Source organism: Antechinus flavipes, chromosome 1, assembly GCF_016432865.1.
Source record: "Antechinus flavipes isolate AdamAnt ecotype Samford, QLD, Australia chromosome 1, AdamAnt_v2, whole genome shotgun sequence".
Classification (NCBI taxonomy): Eukaryota; Metazoa; Chordata; class Mammalia; order Dasyuromorphia; family Dasyuridae; genus Antechinus; species Antechinus flavipes.
The window spans coordinates 259718388-259743249 of record NC_067398.1 but is presented as its reverse complement, the minus strand read 5'-3'; the positions used below and the strand labels follow the sequence as shown (position 1 = coordinate 259743249).

At 35.1% G+C, this 24862-nt stretch overlaps 1 protein-coding gene and 1 non-coding gene across 2 annotated transcripts in view; both read left to right on the top strand.

Annotated features, from left to right (window-relative positions):
* Window positions 1-9529: 9529 nt before the first annotated feature.
* TRRAP (transformation/transcription domain associated protein) overlaps window positions 9530-24862 on the top strand; it is a 137914-nt gene continuing 122581 nt past the window's right edge. Inside the window, 7 exon segments of the mRNA XM_052000683.1 lie at window positions 9530-9601; window positions 11165-11311; window positions 11714-11763; window positions 19814-19924; window positions 21950-22054; window positions 22949-23032; window positions 23350-23406. Coding sequence (XP_051856643.1) covers window positions 11212-11311; window positions 11714-11763; window positions 19814-19924; window positions 21950-22054; window positions 22949-23032; window positions 23350-23406 — 507 coding nt within the window. The 5' untranslated portion in view covers window positions 9530-9601; window positions 11165-11211.
* On the top strand, window positions 11441-11640 carry LOC127546151 (small nucleolar RNA ZL1). The gene has a single exon (XR_007949999.1). It is a non-coding gene; the product is annotated as a small nucleolar RNA ZL1 (small nucleolar RNA).

The window sequence follows — 24862 nt, the reverse complement described above, 5'->3', positions numbered from 1 at the left end:
CCTGAGGGCACTAAATGCTTGCAGCTCTCCAGCATTCCACTTGTCCTACTTTAGTGGGAATCTCCCCTCCTCCACCAGCCCTTTCTAATTGCGGGTAAAAGGAAGAGGGAGGGATGATCTAAAGATTAGAAACCTCGGCAAGTCGTCACATTTAAGGATTTGAAGTTGGGAGGGACCTTAGAAGTTTTCTAATTTAAGGAGTTCTTAACCTGAGGTCCGTAGACTTTGAACTTCGATGGGGAAAAAAATCTTCATTTTTAATAATCTCTAATCGAAATTTAGCTGTTACTTTCATTATGAATGTAGGCAACAAATCACAGTTGTATTGGCCATTCTTGTGACTGCCTATACTAAAATCACATTTATTTTCAAATCACATAGTTGCCGGGGCTATTGCAAAATATGGACTATACCTATCACTACTTAGAAATTACTATAGTTATTAGAACTACTGCTAGATTAAGCATGATTGAAGTTTTCCTGTTTATATTTTAATATAATTGGTTCCCTTTGTAATCCAGAGTTAGGAAGACCTGAGTTCAGTTTTGACCTCAAATGCTAGCTGTGTGATCCTGGGCAAGTCATTCTCTGTGCTTGGGTTTCTTCATCTATAAAATGAGTTGTTGTGAGGATCAAATAATGTAAAATACTTAGCACAATGCCTGACGCGTAGTAAGTGCTATAAAAGTGTTAGCTACTATTATTATTTTATTTTGTGCATTTAAACCATGTCTGATAAACTACACCAGATTGCCAAAAGGGTCTATGACTACTGCTAGACTGAATTTGATTGAACTCTATATTGAAATATAATTTGATTTCATTTGTAATTCTCTGTATTATATACACTTAAAAATTTTTAGAGAAGGAATCCATCAGTTTCACCAAATTGCCAAAGGGGTTGAAGACATTTGAAACACACACACACACACACACCATAGAGAAGCAGCTAGATGGTGCAGTCGATAGAGCACACAGGTCTGAAGTCAGGAGGACCTCAGTTCAAATTTATGGTCTAGTTCAATTACTTTATATTAAGAAAGAAAAATGAAGGTCAGAGAAGTAGTTATTTGACCAATGTCACAAACATAAGGAAAGGTAAGATAGTAGAAAGAGTAAAATTATTTTAAAAATCTCAAAAAATACCATGCTGATAATTCAGAAAGAAGGAGGCAGGGGGAGAGAGAGAGGGAGAGAGAGGGAGAGAGAAGGAGAGAGAGGGAGAGAGAGGGAGAGAGAGGGAGAGAGAGAGGGAGAGGGAGAGAGAGAGGGGGAGAGAGGGGAGGAGAGGGGGGGAGAGAGAGAGAGAGAGAGAGAGAGAAAGAGCAGTTTATATTGATTAGTACTGATCTTTATACTCTGAGAAAGGTGGCATGAGTTGCTGTAATCACACAGTTACTAGTCAAAGTCAAGATTTGACTACATCTTCCTGTCTCTGCCATTGTTCTGATTCAGGATTCTACATTACTTTGTATATGTAATTCAGTCATTACATAGTCATAAAATAAAAACTAAAGTGCCTCTAAATTGCTAGACCAATTATATTTTTGGTTAATTTTTTGGTTAACCATATTAGGGAAGGTAGTCAATGTTCTTGAATCCTTTTTGAAAAACCTTCTAAAATGGAAGGAAACAAGCATTTATTAAGCACCTATGTGTACCAGGAACTATGATAATATTATTTTATTTGATTCTCACAGCAACCTGGGAGGCAGGTGCTATTATTATTCCTATTTTATAATTGAGGAAACAGTCAAAAGATTAAGTGATTTGCTATTCAGTGCCTAAGACTAGATTTGAGCTGAAGTCATTGCAAGGACTTTAATGTTGAGAAAGACTGAATGCAAAAGGAAAAGAGGGTGGCAGAAAGTAAGATGGATAGTGTCATGAAAACAATGAACATGAACCTGGACAGATTTTGAGAGACAGTAGAAAATAAAAGGACCTGGCAAGCAATGGTCCATGGGGTCATGAAGAGTCAGACATGACTAACAACAAAATTTCCTGAATCCAGGTCCAGTACTGTCTCCACCAAGTCATATAACAGACATGTGAGAAGAGCCATATGAACTAAAGAGTGAACAAAGGAGAACCAGGAAAACAATGTACCTAATGGCTGCAACAATGTAAACAGAATGAACAACAAAAATAAATTCAACAATATATAATACCCTATATTAGCTCAAGAGAATTGAGAAAACATCTCTCTTCAATTAAGAAGTGGTGGCCATAAATATCTCTACAAGATAGTAGAGTTGATTAGTTTGGTTGAATTGCTTTTAAAACATTAAAAAAAAATCTTATATTCTGAGGTTCAGGGAAATTCCTCTTCCAGAATCAGGTTCAATTATGGGGAAACCTGATCCCAAACCTTGATCTCTGACTCACCCCACTCCATAGATCTATGGAAAATCTTTTAAACAAAGCTTAGCTATAGTTCATGGAAACTATCTCTCTTGAAAGGAACAATTAGGGTCCTTTCTAGATAGGGTACTCAATGCAAAAAGTAGTAGAAATTAAGAAAGAAGAATCAGAGTAATCAGATGATGACCTGTTTTTTTTTTAATTTTCTCTTGTAATATAGCAAATAAATAGCTGAATTCTAAATATATATATATATATATTCCCCAATTATTTGTAAATATAAATCTTAACTTTTTTTCTTTTTTTTTAAATTAAAGTTTTTTTAATTTTCAAAAGATATGCGTGGATAATTTTTCAATATTAACCCTTGCAAAATCTAGTGTTACAATTTCCCCCCCTTCCCCCCCTCTTCTCCCCTATGTAGCAAGTAATCCAATACATGTTAAACATGGCAAAAATATATTTAACATTTATTTTTTAAAATTACATTCCAAATTTTCTCCCTTTCTCAATTCCCCCCACCCTAAGACTGTAAACAATTTGATATAGATTATATATGTTCAATTATTTGTAGAATACGATTCCAAATAAGTCATGTTGTAAAAGAAGAAACAAAATAAAAGGGAAAAAATGTGAAAAAAAAGTATGTTTTAATCTGCACTTAGATTTCATCAGTTCTTTCTCTAACTTTGGATAGCATTTTTCATCACGAATACTTTGGAATTTTCTTGGATCACTGTATTGCTGAGACATTTCCAATCGATCATCATTGCTATTACTATGTACAATATTTTCCTGGTTTTGCTCACTTCATTTTGTATCAGTTCTTGCAAGTCTTTCCAGGTTTTCCTGAAATCAGCAGACATCATTTCTTATAGTATGAAAATACTACATAACAATCATATATCACAATTTGTTTAATCATTCCCCATTTGATGGGTATCTCCTTAATTGTTAATTCTTTGCCACCATAAAAAGAACTTCTATAAATATTTTTAATACATAGATCCTCCACTAGTTCCCCAAAACTCTTTTAATAAATCTCTTTGGGATATAGAATTAATTGTAGTGGTGTTGTGCACAATTTAGTTGCTCTTTGGACCTAGTTCCAAATTGCTTTTCAGAATGATTGGTTCACTTCACAACTTCAACAATGCATTAGTGTCCTAAACCTTTTTAATACAATCAGATTATCTAATTTACATTTCATAATCCTTTTTGTCTCTTGTTTGATCATACTTTTTTCTCCATAGATCTGACAGATCTATCCCTTGTTCTCCTAATTTGCTTATATTATCCTTTATGTCTAATTGATATACCCATTTTGACCCTTATCTTGGTTATAAGATGTTTTTCCAATTGCTTAATTCTGACTTTATTTGTGTGACAAGTGTTTTGTAATTATGTTCATATAGTTTGTGGGTTTGTCTTGGCAGGCAGACTTTCAAATATCTTATATTGCCTTATTTTAAGTGGAATTTCTCCTTTTAACACTTGCTACTGGGCTTTGTGGGTAACATATAGAAATGCTGAAAATTTATATGGGTTTTTTTTAATTCTACAACTTTGCTGAAGTCATTAATTATTTCAATTAGTTCATTAATTAATTCTCTCTAGGATTCTCTAATGTACCATCATATCACCTGCAAGGAGAGATATTGTTTCCTTACTGACTATTCTAATGCCTTTAATTTCTTTTTCTTTTGTTATTGCCATAGCTAACATTTCTAGTACAATATTGTATTATAATGGTGATAATGGGAATCCTTATTTCATGCTTCATCTTATTGGAAATTCTTCTAGCTTATCTCTATTACACATAATGCTTACTGTTGATTTTAGATAGATACCACTTATTATTTTATGGAACGCTCCATTTATTCCTATGTTCTCTCATGTTCTCTAGTGTTCTCTAGTGTTTTTTAATAGGAAGGAGTGTTGTATTTTGTCAAAAGCTTTTTTTACATACATTGAAATAATCATATGGTTTCTGATAGTTTTGTTATTGACATGGTCAATTGTGCTGATAGTTTTCCTAATATTGAACCATTCCTGCATTCCTGGTATAAATCTTACTTAGTCATAGTATATGATCCTTGTGATATATTGGTGTAATCTCCTTGCTAGTATTTTATTTAAAAATTTACATCCATATTCATGAGGGAAATTGGTCTATATATTTTTTCTTCATTTTTCCTTTTCCTGGTTTAGGTATCAGTGCTATATTTCTGTCAGAAAAGGAATTTGATAAGAATTTTTCTTTGCCATTTCCCCAGTTTACGTAGCATTGGAATTAATTGTTCTTTAAATGTGTGATAGAATTCTCTTGTCAATCTATTTGGTCCTGGGAATTTTTTCTTAGAAAGTTAATTGATGGTTTATTGAATTTATTTTTCCTAATTCAATTTCTTTTTTCTTAAATATTCTATTTCCTCTTCTCTTATCCTGATCAACTTATATTTTTGTAAATATTCTTCTATTTTGCTTAGATTTTCAAATTTTTTAGCACATAATTGGGGATTTTTAGACTTAAATTAACCTAATTATTGTAAAGGGTTTTAGAACAGACTTGATAAACAACCCTTAAATAATTTAGTTTTGGGTTGATTTCCAAACACTTTTGCAATTTTCAAAATGCAATGGAAACAAATTAAGATATATGTATATTTGGGGCAGCTAGGTAGTGCTGTGGATTAAGCACCCGATGTGAAGTAAGGAGGAATTAAGTTCAAATCAGACTTCAGACACTTAACATTGTCCTAGTTGTGTGACCCTGGGAAAATCACTTAACTCCAATTGCCTCAGCAAAAAAAAAAAATACACACACGTCTAAAATTGGGAAAAGAGGCAATTTGACATTTGGTTGGATTTCTTAATCCAAATCCTCTCCTGGATCACTATCTTTCTATGGTGGAGTGATTTATGTAACTCAGTGAAACTATGAACTATGCTGTGCTGGGTTACCAAGATGGACAGGTCATAGTGACAATTTCTGACAAAATGTAATTCACTGGAGGAGGAAACAGCAAACCACTCTAATATCATTGCCAAGAAAACCCCATAGATAAACCTCTTTGTTTGAAAGGTATCTAATATGCTACTAGGGAAGAATGGATGATAAGTACAAGAGCTCCAGTACTAATGAAGTATTTGAGCCAAAGCTGAAAGGAAACTTAGCTGTGGATGTGTCTGGTGATGAAATGAAAATCTGATTTTTAGATCAATATTGCAAAGAAACCTGGAATATGAGATCTACGAACCAAGACAAGTGGTTGTATTAAAAAAGGAGAAGAAAGATTAAACATCAACATCTTGAGTGTTAATGAACTTAAATTGATGAGAATGAGTGAATTTAATTCAAATGATCACTACATATAATATTGGAGGCAAGAATTTAATAGAAGAAATGGAGTAAATTTCATAGTAAATAAAAAGACGAAAAAAGTAGTATTTGGAATATAATCTCAAAAATAACTGAATGCTATTTGTTTGAATCCAAGGCAAACCATTCAACACCACAGCAATACAATAGTGATGCTGGAGAGGTCAATATTGATCAATTCTATGAAGGTCTATAATATCATCTGGAAATAATACACCAAAAAAGATGTCACATTCTTCACAAGGGATTTGGAATAAAAGATAATTGGAGAACAGAGACTAATAAAGAGTTTTCTTAAGATAATTTATTGGTCATAGCAAACACTTTTTTTTTTTTTAAACAAAAGGTGATTTTACACATGGACGGCAATGTCAAAATCAAATTCATTATGTACTTTGTAGCCAAAGGTGGAAAAGCTCTAACCAGTCAGTTAAAATTACATAGGGAACTGACTCTGGACCAAATTATGATTTTCCTTTTGCAAAATTCAGACAAATTGAAGAAAGTAGGGAAAACCATTAGATAGTATAGGTATAACCTAATATGAATATGAATATGAAGTGAAAGTGAGGAACAGAATTAAGGGATTAGATCTGGTAGATAGACCGCCCCAAAGAATTATGGACAAAGGTTCTAAAACTTGTACAAAAAGCAGCAACAAAAATAACCCAAAGTAAAAGGCAGAACAAGAAAGCCAAATGGCTGTCTGATGAGGTTTACAAATAGCTGAGGAAAGAAGGAAGGCAAAAAGAAAGGAAAAAATACACCAAACTGAAAACAAAATTCCAATGAATAGCAAGGAGAAATAAAGTTTTTTTTAAATGAGCAAAGCAAAGAAATATATATATATAAAACAATAGAATGTAAAATAGGAGATCTCTTCAAGAAAATTCAATTTACCAAGGGAAAGTTTTATGCAAAAAATGGGCATTTTGTATATCTATTTCATATACCTATATACCTGGAGTCCTGTAAAAGTTTTCTGGGTGAAAAGGAGTCACAAGTGGAAAAAGTTTAAGAAGTCCTGGTCTGTATTACACTTTGACTCTATAGATCACAATAAAATGTGGTAAAGCTTCAAAGAGATGGGAGTACCAGATCACCTTACTTTCTTCTGAGGAACCTACAGGTTCCTGCAATCCAAGAAACAAGAGTTAGAACAGAACATGGAATAATTGATTGGTTTAAGATTGGAAAAGGAGAACGACAAAGTTTTATATTGCCACTTTATTTATTTAACTTATATGTAGAATACATTATACAAAATGGACTGGGAGAATTAAAAACTGAAATTAAGATTACCCAGAGATATATCAATTATCTCAGATATGCAGATCATACCACTCTGATGGCAGAAAGTAAATAAGTCTCTTGATGAAGGTGAAAGAAGAGAGTGTAAAAGTTTCCTTGAAACTTAACATCAAAAAAACCAAGATGATGGTAACTGATCCCATCATTTCCTGGCAAATGGAGGGAAAAGAAATGGAAGTGGTGTGAAATATGATATTTTTGAGCTTAAGAGCACTGCAGACAGAACCATGTCTGTAACCATGAAAATAAGACATATTTGGACAAGGAAGTCATTCTACACATAGTAAACCCCCCTCCCCCCAGGTTCCTAAGGGTGACTTATACCCACAATCCACAGGAAGTCTAGTATCTTGTAATGGCACCATCCTACTGCTCTTGCTGATCTCCACTGGATTTACAGTTTTTACCTGACACTGCTCTATGGATTCTCTTTGCCTCAATTCTTACCTAATCTTAATCACTGAATAGGTGCTGCTTCAGTCAGATTTAGACCTATTAAAGAACTTAAAAAGCCAAAAATCTCCTACTGTATCCATGGCCATCTCCAAGTCATCCTAATCTATATTTTGTCATTGGATCCAGATGATTCTGGAAGAAAAAGTGAGTCTGACTTTGAAGGCTGCTCTTACTTAAAATTCAATTCATACATGTCATGGTATTACCTCCTTAATTTCATGATTCTCTTTGAGAATGAAGGACAAACAACCTTTGTGAGTAGAATGGGAACTCAATCAGAAGGGTCACTTGAGCAACATAGTTGTCTTTCCTTCCTTCCTTCCTTCCTTCCTTCCTTCCTTCCTTCCTTCCTTCCTTCCTTCCTTCCTTCCTTCCTTCCTTCCTTCCTTCCTTCCTTCCTTCCTTCCTTCCTTCCTTCCTTCCTTCCTTCCTTCTTTTCTTCCTTCCTTCCTTCTTTCCATTTTCAATAGTATTTTATTTTTCCAAGTACAGGTAAAGATAGTTTTCAACATTCATTTTTGTAAGACTTTGTGTTCCAAATTTTTCTCCCTCCCTTACCTCCCCTCTCCCCAAGACAATAAGTAATTTGATATAGATTAAATATGTGCAATTCTTTTAAATATATTTCCATATTTGTCAGTTGTGCAAGAAAAATCAGACCAAAAGGTGAAAAAAACCATGAAAAAAAAAAACACAAACCTTTCCTCCCTCCCCTTTCTTCCTTCCCTCATTTGGCCTCTCATTAGCTAGTCAATAGTAGGTTCCACCCGAAGCCAAGCCCCAATTAGTCTTTGTTGGGTCCTGATAGAGTCTAAGTGAACATAAGTAGCAATTGTTTTTGTTTTAGCCACAAACCCAGAGGGTCTTCCCCTCCCAGATTGTTTAAATTTTTTTTTTTTTTTGATTAGGTAAGAGGGGCCATTTGGGCCTTGCTTCAGTCAAACTGAGATCTATTTAAGTCCTTAGTTTAAAAAGGCCATGCTCTCTCATCCAAGGGCCATCTCTAGTATCCTGATCTATGTCTCACTACTGGGCCCAGATGGTTTTTCTCAGCCCCTCCCCCCAAACTTAAATCCAATTCACTTGCATATCATGGAATTACCTCCCTGATGTCATGGTTCTCTTTCAGAAGGAAGGACAAATAAGATTGACAAATTTGGATAGCATACTAAAAAGTGGAGACATCATATTGCCAACAGAAACTTGTATAGTCAAAGCTCTATAATAAAATGTAGATGGGAGAGAGCTGGGCCATAAGGAAAACTGAGCGCTGTGGAACAAAATCTTTAGAATTATGGTAAAGCAGAAGAAGACTGATTTTGGGAAAGATTGAAGGCAAAAAGAAGGGAAAGACAGAGGGTAAGATGCATAGAGTCGTGGAAATAATGAACTTGGACAGACCTGGGGATACAGTGGAGCGTAGAAGAACCAGGTATGTTATGGTCGATAAGTTTACTGAGAGTCAAGACAGGATTTAAAAGCAATTAACTTAATACAATGTTAATAGATGTTTCATACTTCCCAGGTTTCCCTGACTTTGCAACAAGGAGTCTTCAGCCCCTTGAACATGCTTTGGGTTTTATTTACCATCTCTTCCTACAAGGAGCTGGGAAGATTTAGAAGATAAAATGCAATCTACACCTAATTAACTATGAGCTCAGTTTTGTTCTTGAAGGGGAAACAAACAGCTAACAAGATACTTAGTACTTGTGTGCAGGACACAATTGCTAGTCTATTGCAATGATTACTTTTAGTCTGGTTTCTACAATCCTGGGTGCTTAGTACTTTAGAGGAGTGGGGGAAATCTACATTTAAACTTTTAGATCTAACCCTTTCACTCCTTCAGCGAGAGGTCCCCTGAGGGTAATTTCTCCCCTCAGCTCGGGCCAGGCCGCACCCCAGTACCCCGTAAGTGACACCTGACTGGTGCTGCGCCTGGGCATCAATTTTTTGATTGGCTGCCTGGCGAGCGGGGAGCAGCCCAGGGATAGAGCCTGTCGCTTTAAGCGGGGGCGGGGACTCCGCAGGGCGGCAGCTTTGCTCCGGGAGCCATGGGCCTCGCTGCAGGAAGAGTAGCAGCCTCTCAGGGTGAGTGAGCTAACATTCCGTCCGAATCTTCTTCTGCGGGGTTGCGGGGGGAGGGAGTGTGCTCCCCGGGGCCGGGGAGAGGGGCTTTCTGTCGCCGCCGGGGCTCCTGAGCGCGTGCGCAGGCGAGGCTGTCCGGAGCCCGGGTGCACGGGAGCCAGGAGGCCTTTCTAGCCCCGGACGTACTTGAGGGTGATGCTGGGGCAGAAGAGTCCTGGGGCACCGCACGAGAGCCCCTTTCCCCTCTTCCTTACCCACTTTCGGCCGAGACCGGGCTAGGGCTTTCATTCCGAAGCTTCCTACCACCATATTTACTCCTAGGTAGGGTAAGAGGGAGAGTGGAACGAGGGAAGGCCGAGGCGTCTTTTGGAATTGACCCTCAGCGGGCACCGTAGCACCGGCCCGGGCAACGGCGATTCTTCCAGTACTGCAACAAAGCAGGGCACCGGAGGAGCGTTTAGGGTTGGGGTTAGGGCTGGGAAGAAGTGACACCCGCTTCCCCACCTCCAACGCTGTGGAAGGGGCCAGTGTGTCTGTGTGTATGTGGTTTATCTGATTTCAGTTCTCGCCTCCCGGCGTGAAACTGATCTCTTAACCTGCGGTCTAGAGAGAGAGAGAAAGAGAGCGAGCGAGAGCGAGCAGGTTAGCGACGGCAGCGCCACCACTCGGCGCGGAGGCGGTTTCGCTGGCGTGTTAGGACAGGGGGCGGGGAGTGGGGGGTGGGGGGCGGTGTCTAGGCTAGGGGCTTACTCGGGGCCTGGGAAGTCTGGGGTGGAGGATATTGGGAGGTTTTCCGGGAGGGAATTGGTTGGGGGGGAGGGGAGAGGAGGGCAGTGTTACCCGGAAGTGGGTACCCGTAGTCCTGCCTCCTGATTCCCCCCTTCTCTTAGAATTCGCACGATTCTCCTCTCCCCTAGTTTGGGGGGCGAAAGTGGGGAAGAGCAGAGAGAATAATCTATAGGAAAAGAGGAGCCCTTCGGGGAGCTCCAGAAGCTGGGCACTCCTGGAAATCCATATCTCATTCTCGGCTTGACCCGCTTTATTTATTTAGATTGCAAGCCCTGGGGATACATCCCTACCTTGGAGCCTCTGACATCACCTCGCTTTGTGGGGAGCTTTTAAAAGTAACTTTGCGGTGGTCAAGGCTTGGAGTTGTCCCCAACATGTCTGAGTGCCTTTTTGGGGTTACGAGGGAGGATGGGTCAAGAACCTCTCTTCACTTTTCTCTGTTACGTGTACATGGATCCTGAATGAAAAGAAGAGAGGGACCTGAAGATTAACTAATTTTTGTGAATGAGTTTTGTAGCTTAAAAAAAAAAGCTTTTCTAAAATTTTACCCTTCATTTAAAGTTTAAGTATCAATATTGAAGAAAAGAGCTGTATGCTGCATATGTTTAAAAGATAGCCCAAAATGCGAATTTAGGTTAAAAATGTTTAAAAAATTCATGGATTAAATGGCTTTGTATCAGAGTTTATGTGCAGAATTTTCTGATATAAATAAGCATGTTCAGAATGGAGCTTTATCTTGCTTATAGGACTGAGATCTGTATCTTTTTGTAAAAATAGGTTGGTCTTGATTCCACTCTTCTAAGAAACACTAACTCAAAAGAAAAATGGCATTTGTTGCAACACCCGGGGCTACAGTGGTTGATCAAACCACTCTGATGAAAAAATACCTTCAGTTTGTGGCTGCTCTTACAGATGTAAATACACGTAAGTTGATTCTTTCCTTTCCCTTTGCCATTTCAGGAAATATAATAACTTGCTTTATTATTAAAATGATATGCTCAGTGATATACAGTGACATTTAAGCTCACTTTACATTTCCTTTTGACTTTTTGTAGGGAAGCAAAATGATGAATATTATTGGTTGGAGCCCTTAAAAGGCAAATGTTTGTGTCTGTATATGTGTCTGTATATGAATGTATGTGCGCGCACTTGTGCTTGGATGTGTGATTGGACTATGAATGATGATAGGGACCTAGTTATATGCCTTTTTATAAAGGGCCATGATATTCAAACTGATAAGATCTGATTGCTTCTCTTTCCTAGTAAATCTAGTAGTTGTAGAATTTTAAAAAAATGTCAGCAACGAGTATTTTTCACTTTTTACAGCGGATGAAACAAAACTGAAAATGATGCAAGAAGTTAGTGAAAATTTTGAGGTATGTTTTAAAACTTCAAATTGGGCTAGTATCAAAGTTCTCTTTGTTTTAGTTTTCCTTTTAAGTTTATTTAGAAGTATTTATTTTCAGGACCATACCATCATTCCATTCATCCCTGATCCCAATATTGAAATTTATCCATACCTCTTGTCCTCTTTTTTGCCAAGTTACTTTTATAATGTTTTACATTTTTTTTCCTTTTCTCCACTCATACTGCCTTTAGTTGTATATATCAACTCTTGCCTAGATTACTGTAGTAGCCTCCTAATTGATCTCCTTGCTATTAGTCCCCTGTTCTCCAGTGCTTCATCCACACTGCCAAATTTATATTCCTAAAATTTGACCATGTCATCTTTCTACTCAAAAATCTTAGGTGACTCCCATTTATCTCTAGGATATTTAAAGAAATTCTCAGTTTCGAATTTAAAGCTTTCCTCAATATGACTTAGCTACTTTTCTATTCTTGGTTTATGTTACTCTTTTTTGTATACTCTGTGAGCCAACAAAACTGGCCTACTAATTGTTCTCTATAACTGAAATTTCATCTCTTGATTTTGAGCAATGCACATTTCTAGTTTCCTTCAAAGTCCCACTTAGGTATCACCTTCTTACAAAGTTTCTTCCTGTTCTCTTTTGAAATTAGTTTCTACGTAATTGGTATTTCTCCACAATAATTGATAATAGCATTATCAGCATTCATGATAGCTTCATTTAAATAATGTTTTAAGATTTCAAAGATCTCATTTTATCCTCGCAACAGTTCGGGCTGGTAGATCTTGTTATTCTCCCCATTTTATAGGTGGTAAAAATGAGATGGAGGATTTAAGTGATTTGACTAGAGCCACACAGCTAGCAATTTTCCTGCAAAATTTGAACTCAAGTCTTTCTGAGCCTAGGTCTAGCACTTACCTTTGCTACCTAGCTACTTTTAAGTATTTATATACCTATGTATATATACTGTTGTGGAATGTAATCTTGAATGTGAGTTTGTTTTCTTTTTGTTATATTTTTAGTGTTTATCACAGTGCTTGACATGTAGTAGATGCTTCATAATTGTTGAGTTGTAATGAATGTAGATTTTATTTTACTTTTTATAACATGATATATTGTTTTCAAGTAGAAATGGAAGAAAATTGTGATTTTCTGATTATCTTAAGTTCTTGTTTAGGATCTGTAATCATCATCTTTTTACTTATTGTTCCCATTAATATATTGAAAGACTGTAATGTGGTACATTGGAAAGAGTGCTGTAATGGAGCACCTGAGCTTGAGAAAATCACATAATCTTTTTTGTATTTCACTTTATTCATCTGTGAAATTAGGGATTTTACCAGATATTTTTATTTGCAGCTCTAAATCTTGAATTGTATGATGCTCTCATTTTTAAATGAGTTAGATTATTTTATTTTAAATAGATACTATCATTAGGATTCCTTTTAAAGCTTCTTATGTTTATAATACTGCCCTTTTGCATTTGGTTTCTGCTTATGTTTCAATGATTGTTTAAATCAGCAAGAATTCTTAGTAGCTTGTTAGCTTCAGTTGACCTGGAAAACCCTCATTCAGAATTTTTATATATATATATAGTCAGAAATTTATATTTCTAGATTTTAACTATTTCTTTTTTTTCCTCCCAAACTTACTTTTCAGAATACATCTTCATGCTACTCTTTCTTCCCTGGAACTCTGTCTCCCTACTGATATTTTCTTCCGTTTCCTTCAGTGTCTGATGATTGACCCTTCTCTTGGCTTTAGCCAGTTTACTCAGACTCTTAATCCTATTCTCCCTTGTCTTCTGCAGGAGCTTGTACGTCTTCATTTTTTTCCTTCACTTTTTCTCATCTTCTGTCTCTTTTCCTTTTGTTCCTTCCCTGTTGCCTACAAATGCAACCATTTCTTTTACTCGTCCTGTAAACTTTTGCTTGACTGCTATCTTAAGTTTTTGGCCTCTATCTCTTCTGTTTCACAACCAAACTACTACTAAGGTTTGTCTATACTCATTGCCTCCATTTTCCTTTTCTTCATTACAGTTTGACTTAGGGCTTCATCATTTAACTGATATTGAAAAGTTACTAGTAATGTTAACTGTTAATGTCACTTAGTCATACAATAAGCAATCTAGTGGCCTTTATTCATTTTTTGAGCCTGATACAGTTTTTGAGACTGCTGAGCATTCTTTCCTTCCTTGCCTTCTTGAATGCTGTTATCTTTTGATTCTCTGTGTCAGACTTTTCTTTGTTTGTCTCCTTCGATGGATCTGCAATTCTCTGTTTTCTGGTCATTATTCTTATCTGGTACAGTGGATCATTCGGAATGTAATAAGTAGTCCTTGTACTATAATGCACTTTACTCAGGTAAAAACAATTTAGGAAGTTAAAAACAAATCAGAATCACAGGTATGAAGGTGAAAAGCTGTATGGGAGGTGGGATCTCAGGCATTCCCTCCCCAAATCCTTTTTTAATTTTGATTTTCTTCTTGCCCGAAGGTCAGCTGGGTCCAGTGTTGGTTCACTTAGGAACAAAATTAACTGACATTAATTCAACACTGTACCACAGATTCCTTGCTTGCAACAGCCCTTCTGATGCTGTGGGAATATGGGGGTTTAACTCAAATCTTTCCACTTCTACCAGTCTCCTGCCCCATAGCTTGCCTAAGCACTTGAAGGTATTCATTCATGGCTCTGTATTGCCTGTATCTTCATTTCTCTACACTATCTCCCTTGGGGATCTCAGTAGCATTCTTGGGTTCAATTATTGTCCCTGTGTAGACCCCCAAACATTTATGTGGCTTTTCTCTGTCTCCTGAATGTCAGTCCTAATTGTATTCTATTACTTTATTATTTCCCAGCCATATCAAATTCACCTTGTCCATAAATAATGATAACTATTCAAAACTAATCCTTCATCACACATTCCCATTTTTGTTGATGTCATCTCTAATCCTTCCAGTTACTCAGTTGTATATAATCTTGGAGTAATTTTTGATTCTTTTCTCTCGTTTCTAATATGTAATCATTTACTATCTTGTTGATTCTGCCTCCAAAGTATTGTTCTCATCCTTATTCTTCTCTCTAATCATATTGCAGTCATCCCAATCCAGAGCCTTAATTTCATCTGGACAGTTGCAGAACTCTCCAAAGTACTCTAGTTGTCTTTAGTTTCTTTGCTCTATTGCAGCCATATAGCCATCAAACTGATAGGGATCTGATCATGTAACAATCCTCTCCTATCCCCCAAAGAGAAATCTTCAATGACTTCTTATCACCTCTAGATAAGGATAAAATGTAAATAAATTCCTAAGGCTTTTAGAGGTGTTCACAATATGGCTTTCACCTACTCTTCTATATTACTTTCTTTACTAGTACTTTCTATATTACTATATATATTGTTTACACTACTTCCTTTTGCACTTCCTAGTCATATCAGCTTAATAGCTGTTCCCTGTACCCGATATTCCAGCCTTCATATGAGTGGGCTTCAAATTTTATCCCTACCTTCTTGTAATGGAATCCCAAAATTCTTTCAAAGCCCAGATCAGATGTCTTCTATACAAGCTATAATAATTGGTCCTCAGTTAATAACATTCTTCTTCTTGGCATTATATTACGTAGTATTTTCTTACTCATGTACATGCTGTATTAGCCTCTAACAGAATTTAAGCTCCTTGAGGTCAGCACCTAGCATAATATATAAGTAGTTAACAAACATTTGTTGTAGTTTCTAATTTGTGGCTGAAGTGTCAAATAGATAAATATTTGTTATAGCAAGAAGTCTGGAGTTTTGCAAAATAATACTGTTGAATTATCTAAGACCCATAATAACAGGTTTTTTAGCAGATTCATGAAAATAACTTTTCAAAAGAATCAAGAAGTTAGAAAGACTTTGTGGAGGGTTTATTTTTTAGAGCAAGGGTTCTTTGATCTCAACAAGGTGGCCACATCAATTCAGTAGTACACTTTCTTATCTTGGTGGTTTGTCCATATTCTCCTTTAAATTTCTGGATCTCTTAATTAACCATTCCAGTACTTATGTGTCTGCCTATTATCTTTGCTCTTAGTCCCTGGCCTACTTATCACTTCTTCTTTCAGAAAATGTGATGTAATAAATGTTCTGTACAATAGTAATCAACATTCCTAGAAGAAAGAACACATTGTCATGAAGTTAAAACAGGAAAGGATTCTTTTTTTTTTCCTTCTTTTTTTTAATTAATTAATTAATTAATTTTTTAATTTTTATTTAATAATTACTTTATATTGACACTCGTTTCTGTTCCGATTTTTTTTTCCCTCCCTCCCTCCACCCCCTCCCCTAGATGGCAAGCAGTCCTTTATATGTTGGATATGTTGCAATATATCCTAGATACAATATATGTTTGCAGAACCGAACAGTTCTCTTGTTGCATAGGGAGAATTGGATTCAGAAGGTATAAATAACCCGGGAAGAAAAACAAAAATGCAGATAGTTCACATTCGTTTCCCAGTGTTCTTTCTTTGGGTGTAGCTGCTTTTGTCCGTCATTTATCAATCGAAACTCAGGTCTCTTTGTCAAAGAAATCCACTTCCATCAGAATACATCCTCATAGAGTATTGTTGTTGAGGTATATAATGATCTCCTGGTTCTGCTCATTTCACTTAGCATCAGTTCATGTAAGTCTCGCCAGTCCTCTCTGTATTCATCCTGCTGGTCATTTCTTACAGAACAATAATATTCCATAACATTCATATACCACAATTTACCCAGCCATTCTCCAATTGATGGGCATCCATTCATTTTCCAGTTTCTAGCCACTACAAACAGGGCTGCTACAAACATTTTGGCACATACAGGTCCCTTTCCCTTTAGTATTTCTTTGGGATAGAAGCCCAATAGAAACACTGCTGGATCAAAGGGTATGCACAGTTTGATAATTTTTTGGGCATAATTCCAGATTGCTCTCCAGAATGGTTGGATTCGTTCACAACTCCACCAACAATGCATTAGTGTCCCAGTTTTGCCGCATCCCCTCCAACATTCATCATTATTTTTTCCTGTCATCTTAGCCAATCTGACAGGTGTGTAGTGGTATCTCAGAGTTGTCTTAATTTGCATTTCTCTGATCAATAATGATTTGGAACACTTTCATATGAGTGGTAATAGTTTCAATTTCATCCTCTGAAAATTGTCTGTTCATATCCTTTGACCATTTATCAATTGGAGAATGGCTTGATTTCTTATAAATTTGAGTCAGTTCTCTATATATTTTGGAAATGAGGCCTTTATAGGAAAGGATTCTTAGAAATCAACTTTTCACACCATTAGGAAACTGAGGTTCAATGATTTTCCAGGATTTCATAATAAGTGACAGTGATGATGAAGATTAGTATTGGGAGTCTCAGAAATCTGTTCCTAATCTATTTTGGGGGTAGAATTTGATATTCTGCTTACTTATTTAATTGTTTAGAACAGAATAGACCTTTTAAATTGCATGAGAAATTCACATTGATTAAAACGCTGTTAAAAATTTTGGTGGGATAATTTTGTTAAATTCTGTTCTTGAGTATGCTACAGTTTGAGCATAACTTAGAATTCTAAGTGATGCCTTAAAAAAATTTTTTTTGGATATTTTTTGCTTTTACATCTTTTAGCTCTTCTGGTATCCTTCCTTCCTCTTTCCATCCCATAGAAAGTAATCCTATTTAATAAGGACTATTTTTTTTTTAAGAAGAAAAAAATCATCAAACTTTACATAAGTTTGAAAATACATGCAGTGTTCCACATCCACAGACTCTCAGGCTCTGCAAAAAAGTGGGGAGAGGTGTCTAGTGATGGCATTTAAAAAAAATAAAGTTTTGTTTATCTTTTGTTTTTATATCACCTAAATTTCTTTTTTTTGTCACGTTGGGCAGTTAAGCAAAATTAATGAATATATGGAAAGTGTTACAATGTATGTAGTTATTTATACTGATGATCTCCTTTTAAAAAATTTATGTGGGGGACTGTTTTTTCATATCCCTTCTTTGGGACAAATTTTTGGTCTTACATCTTTTGAAAGCATTCTGTTTGATTTGCTTTGTTTTTCTTTCCATTTACATTATAGTCATTACATGTTTTTTTCTCTTATTTGGGTTAGTTTACTTTATATTAATTCTTAAATCTTCCTTTGCTCCTCTGTATTTTGCACAGTCACTGTTAATGGCACAGCAATATTTTATTTTGTTTGTGTGCCACAACTGTTGATCTTTTTTCTAGTTGATGGGCATTGACATTGTTCTTAGTTTTTTGCAACTTGAAAAGTGCTGTTATAAATATTTGGTGTAAGTGGGAGTTTTCCTTTTGTTATTGATCTCAGTGGAATACATACTTGCCCAAAATAAAAACTCTGAATTAGAGTATATGGACATTTTAATCATTTTCTTGGCAGAATTCCAAATTGCTTTGCAGAGTGGTTATATTAATAGGTGATGAAAGATTAGAATAGTACATTATTAATATTAATGAGTTATGCTCTATTCTTAAATTTTTTTGTATGATGTCATTGTTTTAAAATTTGGATGGATTATAATTTATTTTTTAATTATAGTTTTTTATTTATAAGATATATGCATAGGTAATTTTTCATCATTGACAGTTGCAAATCCTTTTGTTCCAACTTTTTCCCTCCTTCCCTCCACCCCTCCCCCCGTTAATATGTTAAAGTATAAGTTAAACATAATATATGTATACATGTCCAAACAGTTAATTTGCTGTATAAAAAGAGTTGAATTTTGAAATAGTGTACAATTAGCCTTTGAAGGAAATCAAAAATGCAGGCAGACAAAAATAGAGGGATTGGGAATTCTATGTAGTGGTTCATAGTCATCTCCCAGAGTTCTTTCTCGGGTTCATTACTGCTCTATTGGAACTGATTTGGTTCATCTTCATTTTTGAAAAGGGCCACGTGGATGGGGTATAATTTAGAAAGAGAAATTAAAATTTTAGTATGTTTGAAGTTAATTGAATTAGCTTTTGATTTTCATTTTATTATGTTTAAAATTGTTTTGTTACATCTATATAAATTATTTCTTTAATCATAAATCAGTGCTTAATTCCTTAGTTTTTCTTTGTCATCTCTTGGGTAATTCAACTCTAGTGTCTCATACTCAAGTCTATGAACTCAGTTCTCTTCTTTCCCCAATCCTAAACTTGTGTACTCCTCCCAAATTTTTTTTTATTAATGGCACTGTTCTTCTTTAGGTCACCTAGGCTCCTAGACCTCAGAGAAGTCTCTGATTCTTCCATTTCCTTCATTTTCCCATGTCTAATCAGGGGCTAAATCCATTTAATTTTACTGTAATCTTAATTCCCTGTAAGTTCCACAACGTGCCTGCCCTTTCCCTTCTTTCTTATTCATAGCATCATCATCTCTAATTCAAGTTCTTATGCCCTCTTGTACAGACTGTTGTAATAGTTGAATGAATGCCTCCATTCTAATAATTTCCTTACCTTCAGGTTCTCCAATCCATTATCCACGTGGATCATAGTACTTGGATGGGACTGAAGCATCCCTTGCTTAAAAACTTTAGTGGTTCCCTATTACCTAGAGCATGAAATATAGACTCCTTAGTCAGAGTTTTAAGATCATCCACAATCTTGTTCTAAACTTTCTCATATTGTTAGGGCCTTATTCCAGTTTTATTAACCTCTCCCTACATTTTCTTAGAGTTTTCCTCTCCACTTGTTTACTTTTATTGTATTATGTCTATTATGTTTATTTGTCTATGTATCTTAGTCTCCTTTTCTCTTCTTATTTCCTTCCTTCCCCAAGAAGAGATACTTGAGTCAGGGAGTGTCACTTTTCATATTTGTATCTATAATGCCTAGGACAGTGCCTTCAGTACTATAGTTTGATAAGTATTTGTTTTAGTTGTTATCCAAGCTATTTAAAGCAGATTAGATGTTTATAATTGATTCGGAAAATATTTATAAATTAATTACGCCATGTAATAGCATATAGTAACAAGTAAATGATTATTTCTGTAAATTTTAAAATAGAAATAACTGTTAAAAATGTATCCTTTTTTTTTGAAAATAGAATGTAACGTCATCCCCTCAGTATTCTACATTCCTAGAGCATATTATTCCTCGATTTCTTACATTTCTACAAGATGGAGAAGTTCAGTTTCTGCAAGAGAAACCAGCACAGGTAATTTCTTTAAAATATTAGTTATCCTACTAAAAAAGAAAGAAAGAACTCATTTCTTAAAAAGACTACACAAATAGAAAGTTCATGATATAGCTTAAAAATCAGTGAGAATTTTTTTGTTGAAGATAACATTACTGTTTAGTTGATAGAATTTTCTTATATAATTTGCCCATGTGCTTTGGTGAATGCATGTTGTCTTTTTTTCTTCTCTCCCTTTCTCTCTTTTTTATTGTAATTATTCACTAAATTATTATTGTGACTTTACCTAGATTATCAATGGCAAATTAAATTGGTTGATTTTTAATCTCTCCTCTATGCATTGTCTAGGCATTGTTGCCAGAATCATCTTCATGCGCAGTTTTGATCAAATAATTGTCCTTTTTAGATATCATTTGTAGTTTTCCTTTGCCTGCCTGAAAAAAACCCCCAAGCTCCTTAGCTTGGGATTCAAAACCTTTCACAGTTTGGCTCCAGCCCAGTTTTCAGGCTTATAATCATGCTTTTCTCCTTCACTTCAGCCACACTGGGACTATTAGCCATTCCCCAAACACATCTTAGTCTTTCTTACCTCCATGGCTTTGCTCATGCTGTTCCCGTGCCATGAAAGACTCGTTTTCTTGTTTTAAAATGCAGATGCCAAATATGTTTCCATTTACTAACAAAAACCTGTCATCAATCTTGAAATTAACTCAAGTCCATAAAACATTTTTTTATTGACCCTAGACCATTTTTTGTAGGGGAAGTAACCCATTTGCCTGTTTTCTTCCTTTGAGATTAGCAATGTTATCATGCTGTAGTAGTGAAACAATGAGTTTTCTCCTTAGGGCTTTCAATCCTAATGAGATACATGGTAGCTGAGAGGGGCAGTGGGAGCTATTCCTTCTTGCCTCCTCCACTCGTCTGGGATCTTTGGTATTTCAGGACTCCTTCAGGAATAGGCTGCCCATCTATAAAACTGGGTTTTTATGCTAGAAAGAATAAAGTGAATAGTTTGTACTAAAAAAAAAAAAAAAAGTGCCCTTTCCTGCTCCACTAAGTTTTGAGGTAGAAGTGATCCTTTTTAGTTGTTAACACTAGACCAATGTAGTGCCTTGCATATAGTAGCTACTCTGTCACTGTTCCTTGAATAGATTGATAAATGACTGGTCATTGGTTAAAGATATACACTTAGGTTATTTCAAGTATGAGTCATCACATTGTAAAAAATTTATTTATTGAAACAGTTCAAGTACTGTGCTCTGGATGAAAACAATTATATTGATATATACTTTTAAATTTTGGGATGCCCCCAAACTTTTGATCTTAGATGGCTTTGAAAGCATGAAATTTATAGTTCCTGAAATGCCTCATCACTGAATCCATTCTTATTCTTTCAATATTAATATTATTTTTGGTGCCTCTGATCAGTTATTTAAAGGATTGGAAACAGGAAGAAGAAGTGTGTCAGATGCTAAATGTAGACATCATCTCTACTCTTCTGCTTCCCTGTCCAATTACTCTAAATCAAAATCACAAATTCATGATCCTAGAATATCAGTGAGACATTGATTTAGAAATTGAGGTCCAAACCAGAGAAGTACCATGCTCATGGATGCCCAGTGGGAGCTGAGACAAAAAGCCAAAATTCTTTGCCTCCTTGTGTAATGGTTTTTTTTTTTTTTTTTTTAACACTGTACCACACTTCCCATATTTTGTCCTGTTTGAACTGCTGATGGGTTGTGAAATTTTACTTAGTGAAAAAATTTTGAGTAAAGAGAAATTGTAGCTTTGTTAATTTATTTTTAGAGATTAAAGAATAGAAACATTTCAAGTGGGGATTTTATAATTCATGTCTTTAGATTATATAGAAAATGATTCATAAATCCTGCTATAATCACATCCATTTTAAAGTAATAAGACTGACAGGTGTAAATGTATAGATTGGTTCTTCCAGAATGGCTGTTTCTTCAGGGAATGTGAGGTTTCACTCTTAATTATTATCAAAAATTTTTTTCCAAGTGTTCATTTTTTTCCTTTTCTCTTTAGCAATTGCGGAAACTAGTTCTTGAGATAATTCATAGAATACCAACAAATGAACATCTTCGTCCTCATACCAAAAATGTTTTGTCTGTGATGTTTCGATTCCTGGAGGTAACTGCGTGAAAAAGAATTCTGTTTGCTTAATCATATTTAGTGAAGACTTTAATATTTTCTTCTTTTTAAAGAAGGGAGATGAGTGTAATTGATATGGGAAGTTAAGATCTATATAATCTTTTATTTATTTATTTATTTTAATTTTTATTTAATAATTACTTTATATTGACAGAATCCATGCCAGGGTAATTTTTTTTTTACAACATTATCCCTTGTACTCGTTTCTGTTCTGATTTATCCCCTCCCTCCCTCCACCCCTTCCTCTAGATGGCAAGCAGTCCTATCTATATAATCTTTTAAGAAAAAAATACAATTGACAGAATACTGAAAGAACTTTCAAAAACTTCCAAGATCTTATTTCTTAGTCTTTATGGTTATAGAACCTTTATAGAACTTTATGGTTATAATGGCTTACTTTGAAGAGATGATGATTGAGAAACAGAGGATATGCACTTTCTCCTTTGATTTTCATTTTTATCTGTCATTTAGAGTAATGCTATTTACTGGCTTTTTTAAACATTTTGTTATATAGGATCTTGAATTGTTTCACATGGAATTTAAATTTAATTTTGCGGGTACCATTTTCAGGATCTTTTCCATCGAGTTTTAAAAAGTGTTGGCTTTTCTTAAATCTTAGTCTCTGAATTATTATTTTTTTTCAGTTAATATATTTACTCTGACAACATATGATTAGTCTTTATTTGAATCAGGGCAACCACTCACTCAGTGCTCTGGACCTTATAAATCTTGTTCTCTCAATTAAACATTTTTTGGTTAAGTCAGATGTTTTTGGAATGGAATTGTTGGGAAATAGTTTTTATAGTCTGTAGATTTGAAATGGAGTAAAACTTATGTAAAGTACATTTCATTTTAAAAACCTTTTATTTTTAGACTGAAAATGAAGAAAATGTGCTTATTTGTCTAAGGATAATTATTGAGTTGCACAAACAGTTCCGTCCAACAATCACACAAGAAGTAAGTTTTTATTTTGTGAGCATTTGTGGATTAATTTCAGTGTGCTCTAATTTGGGTAATCATATATATGTTTTCCTGCTTATTTGAGAGAAATGTTTCTTTTAAGTGAAAATTTTGTAAATATAGGGTAGAAAATTTCAGTGGATTTCTGGCAGAGGATTTGTTTTGAACATTGTGTGAAATAAGTTAATAAATTCTAATATATTAGTTTTAGAACAGTTAAATTAATGAAACCACAGAGAGGTATATTTTAAAAATTATTAAATGTGTTAGTTTACGTTACATATTAAAAATCTTTTTATTATGAATGCTTTTAGATTCATCATTTTTTGGACTTTGTGAAACAGATATACAAGGAGCTTCCAAAAGTAGTGGTATGTCTAGAATTCATATTTTTACAAAGTTTTGGGAGGGGAGGAAGCATTGCTGCATGGTTTTATCACAGTCTTGGTATTCTTGTTAAGTACCTTCAAGTTCTAAATTATGTCATTTATGAAGTCTTTCATAGTTTGTTATAGCTACTCTTAAACTTGCTATATTTAGTTTGAAATACAAATTAGATTGCTGTCATTCCTTAATGGATTAAAAATTGACTTTTCTTTTTTTTCCCTCTTATTCTCTTCTTTAACTTGTCTTGACATTACTTAACCTTCTCCCACCCATTATTCCCTTTCTGTCTTTCCCCACCTTTTGCTTTCCCCTTTGCCTATCCCTTCCTCCTTATTTCTTTATAGATTTTGGAGGGTATTAGATACTTCATGATATATGGATATTGTTTCCTATTTAACCCATTCCCTATGTGAGTAGATTTTCAAAGAACCATAAGCCATCCTCTGTAAAGGTCTGAAACTCTGAGTAGGTGCACTGGAATCAGGCAAAGGAGCACTTAAGGCTAATTACCGATTGGATAATACTCTATTAGCATATGCTTGGAAAATGGCCCTTCCCACTATTCTGTGCTGGCTTGATCTTTTGGTGTATACAGAGAATTATGGGAAGGATTAGGGGGTGGAGAAAGACAAGCCAGAGACACCTTGGCGGTATATAAGGAGAAGGGAGGTCGTGGAGATCCTGTGTCCATCCAGTTCACTTCTACCCCTAAAGACCAAGAATAAAGACCAAGGACTTTTGCTTATCCTGGTTCCAGCTGATTCTAAGGTATCCAGGGTGCTAACTTGGTCTTAACACTCCTCCTCCCTTTAATGCCTTTGTTATATTCTTCCTTTGTACTTCATTTATATAACATAATTACAATTTTTACCTTAACTCTGCCTCAGTCTTTCTTTTCAGCTACCTTATTGCAGATGTCAATCTTAAACATATGGTATACATTTTCAAATAAAAAGCATAAACAATTTGTCCATGTTAAGTTCCTTGAAATTGATCGTTGATCTTACATATTAAATTTTCTATAGAATTTGGGTTTGGCTGATAAAAAATCCTGAAAATCTGAAAATTAAATGAATATTATTTTTTTTTCTCATTTGATATTATACATAATTTTGCAGGATATGATTTTTTTGGCCACAGGCCTAGGTTTTTTTTTCATTACTGGTATATATGATTCTAGGACCTATGGTCTTTTACTGTGGCTGCTAATAACTCCTATAAAATTCTAATTGTAGCTCCTGCATATCTGAATTTTTTTTTCTTGCAACATTTTCTCTTTGATCTGGGAATTTCAAAATTTGGCAATAATATACCTATGTGTTTTCTACAAAGGATCTCTTTGAGATGGCGATTGGTGGTGGATTTTTTTCTATGTCTACTTTTCTCTCATGTACTATCACTCCAGGACAATTTTTTGGGGGATTATTGTATCAAGGTTCT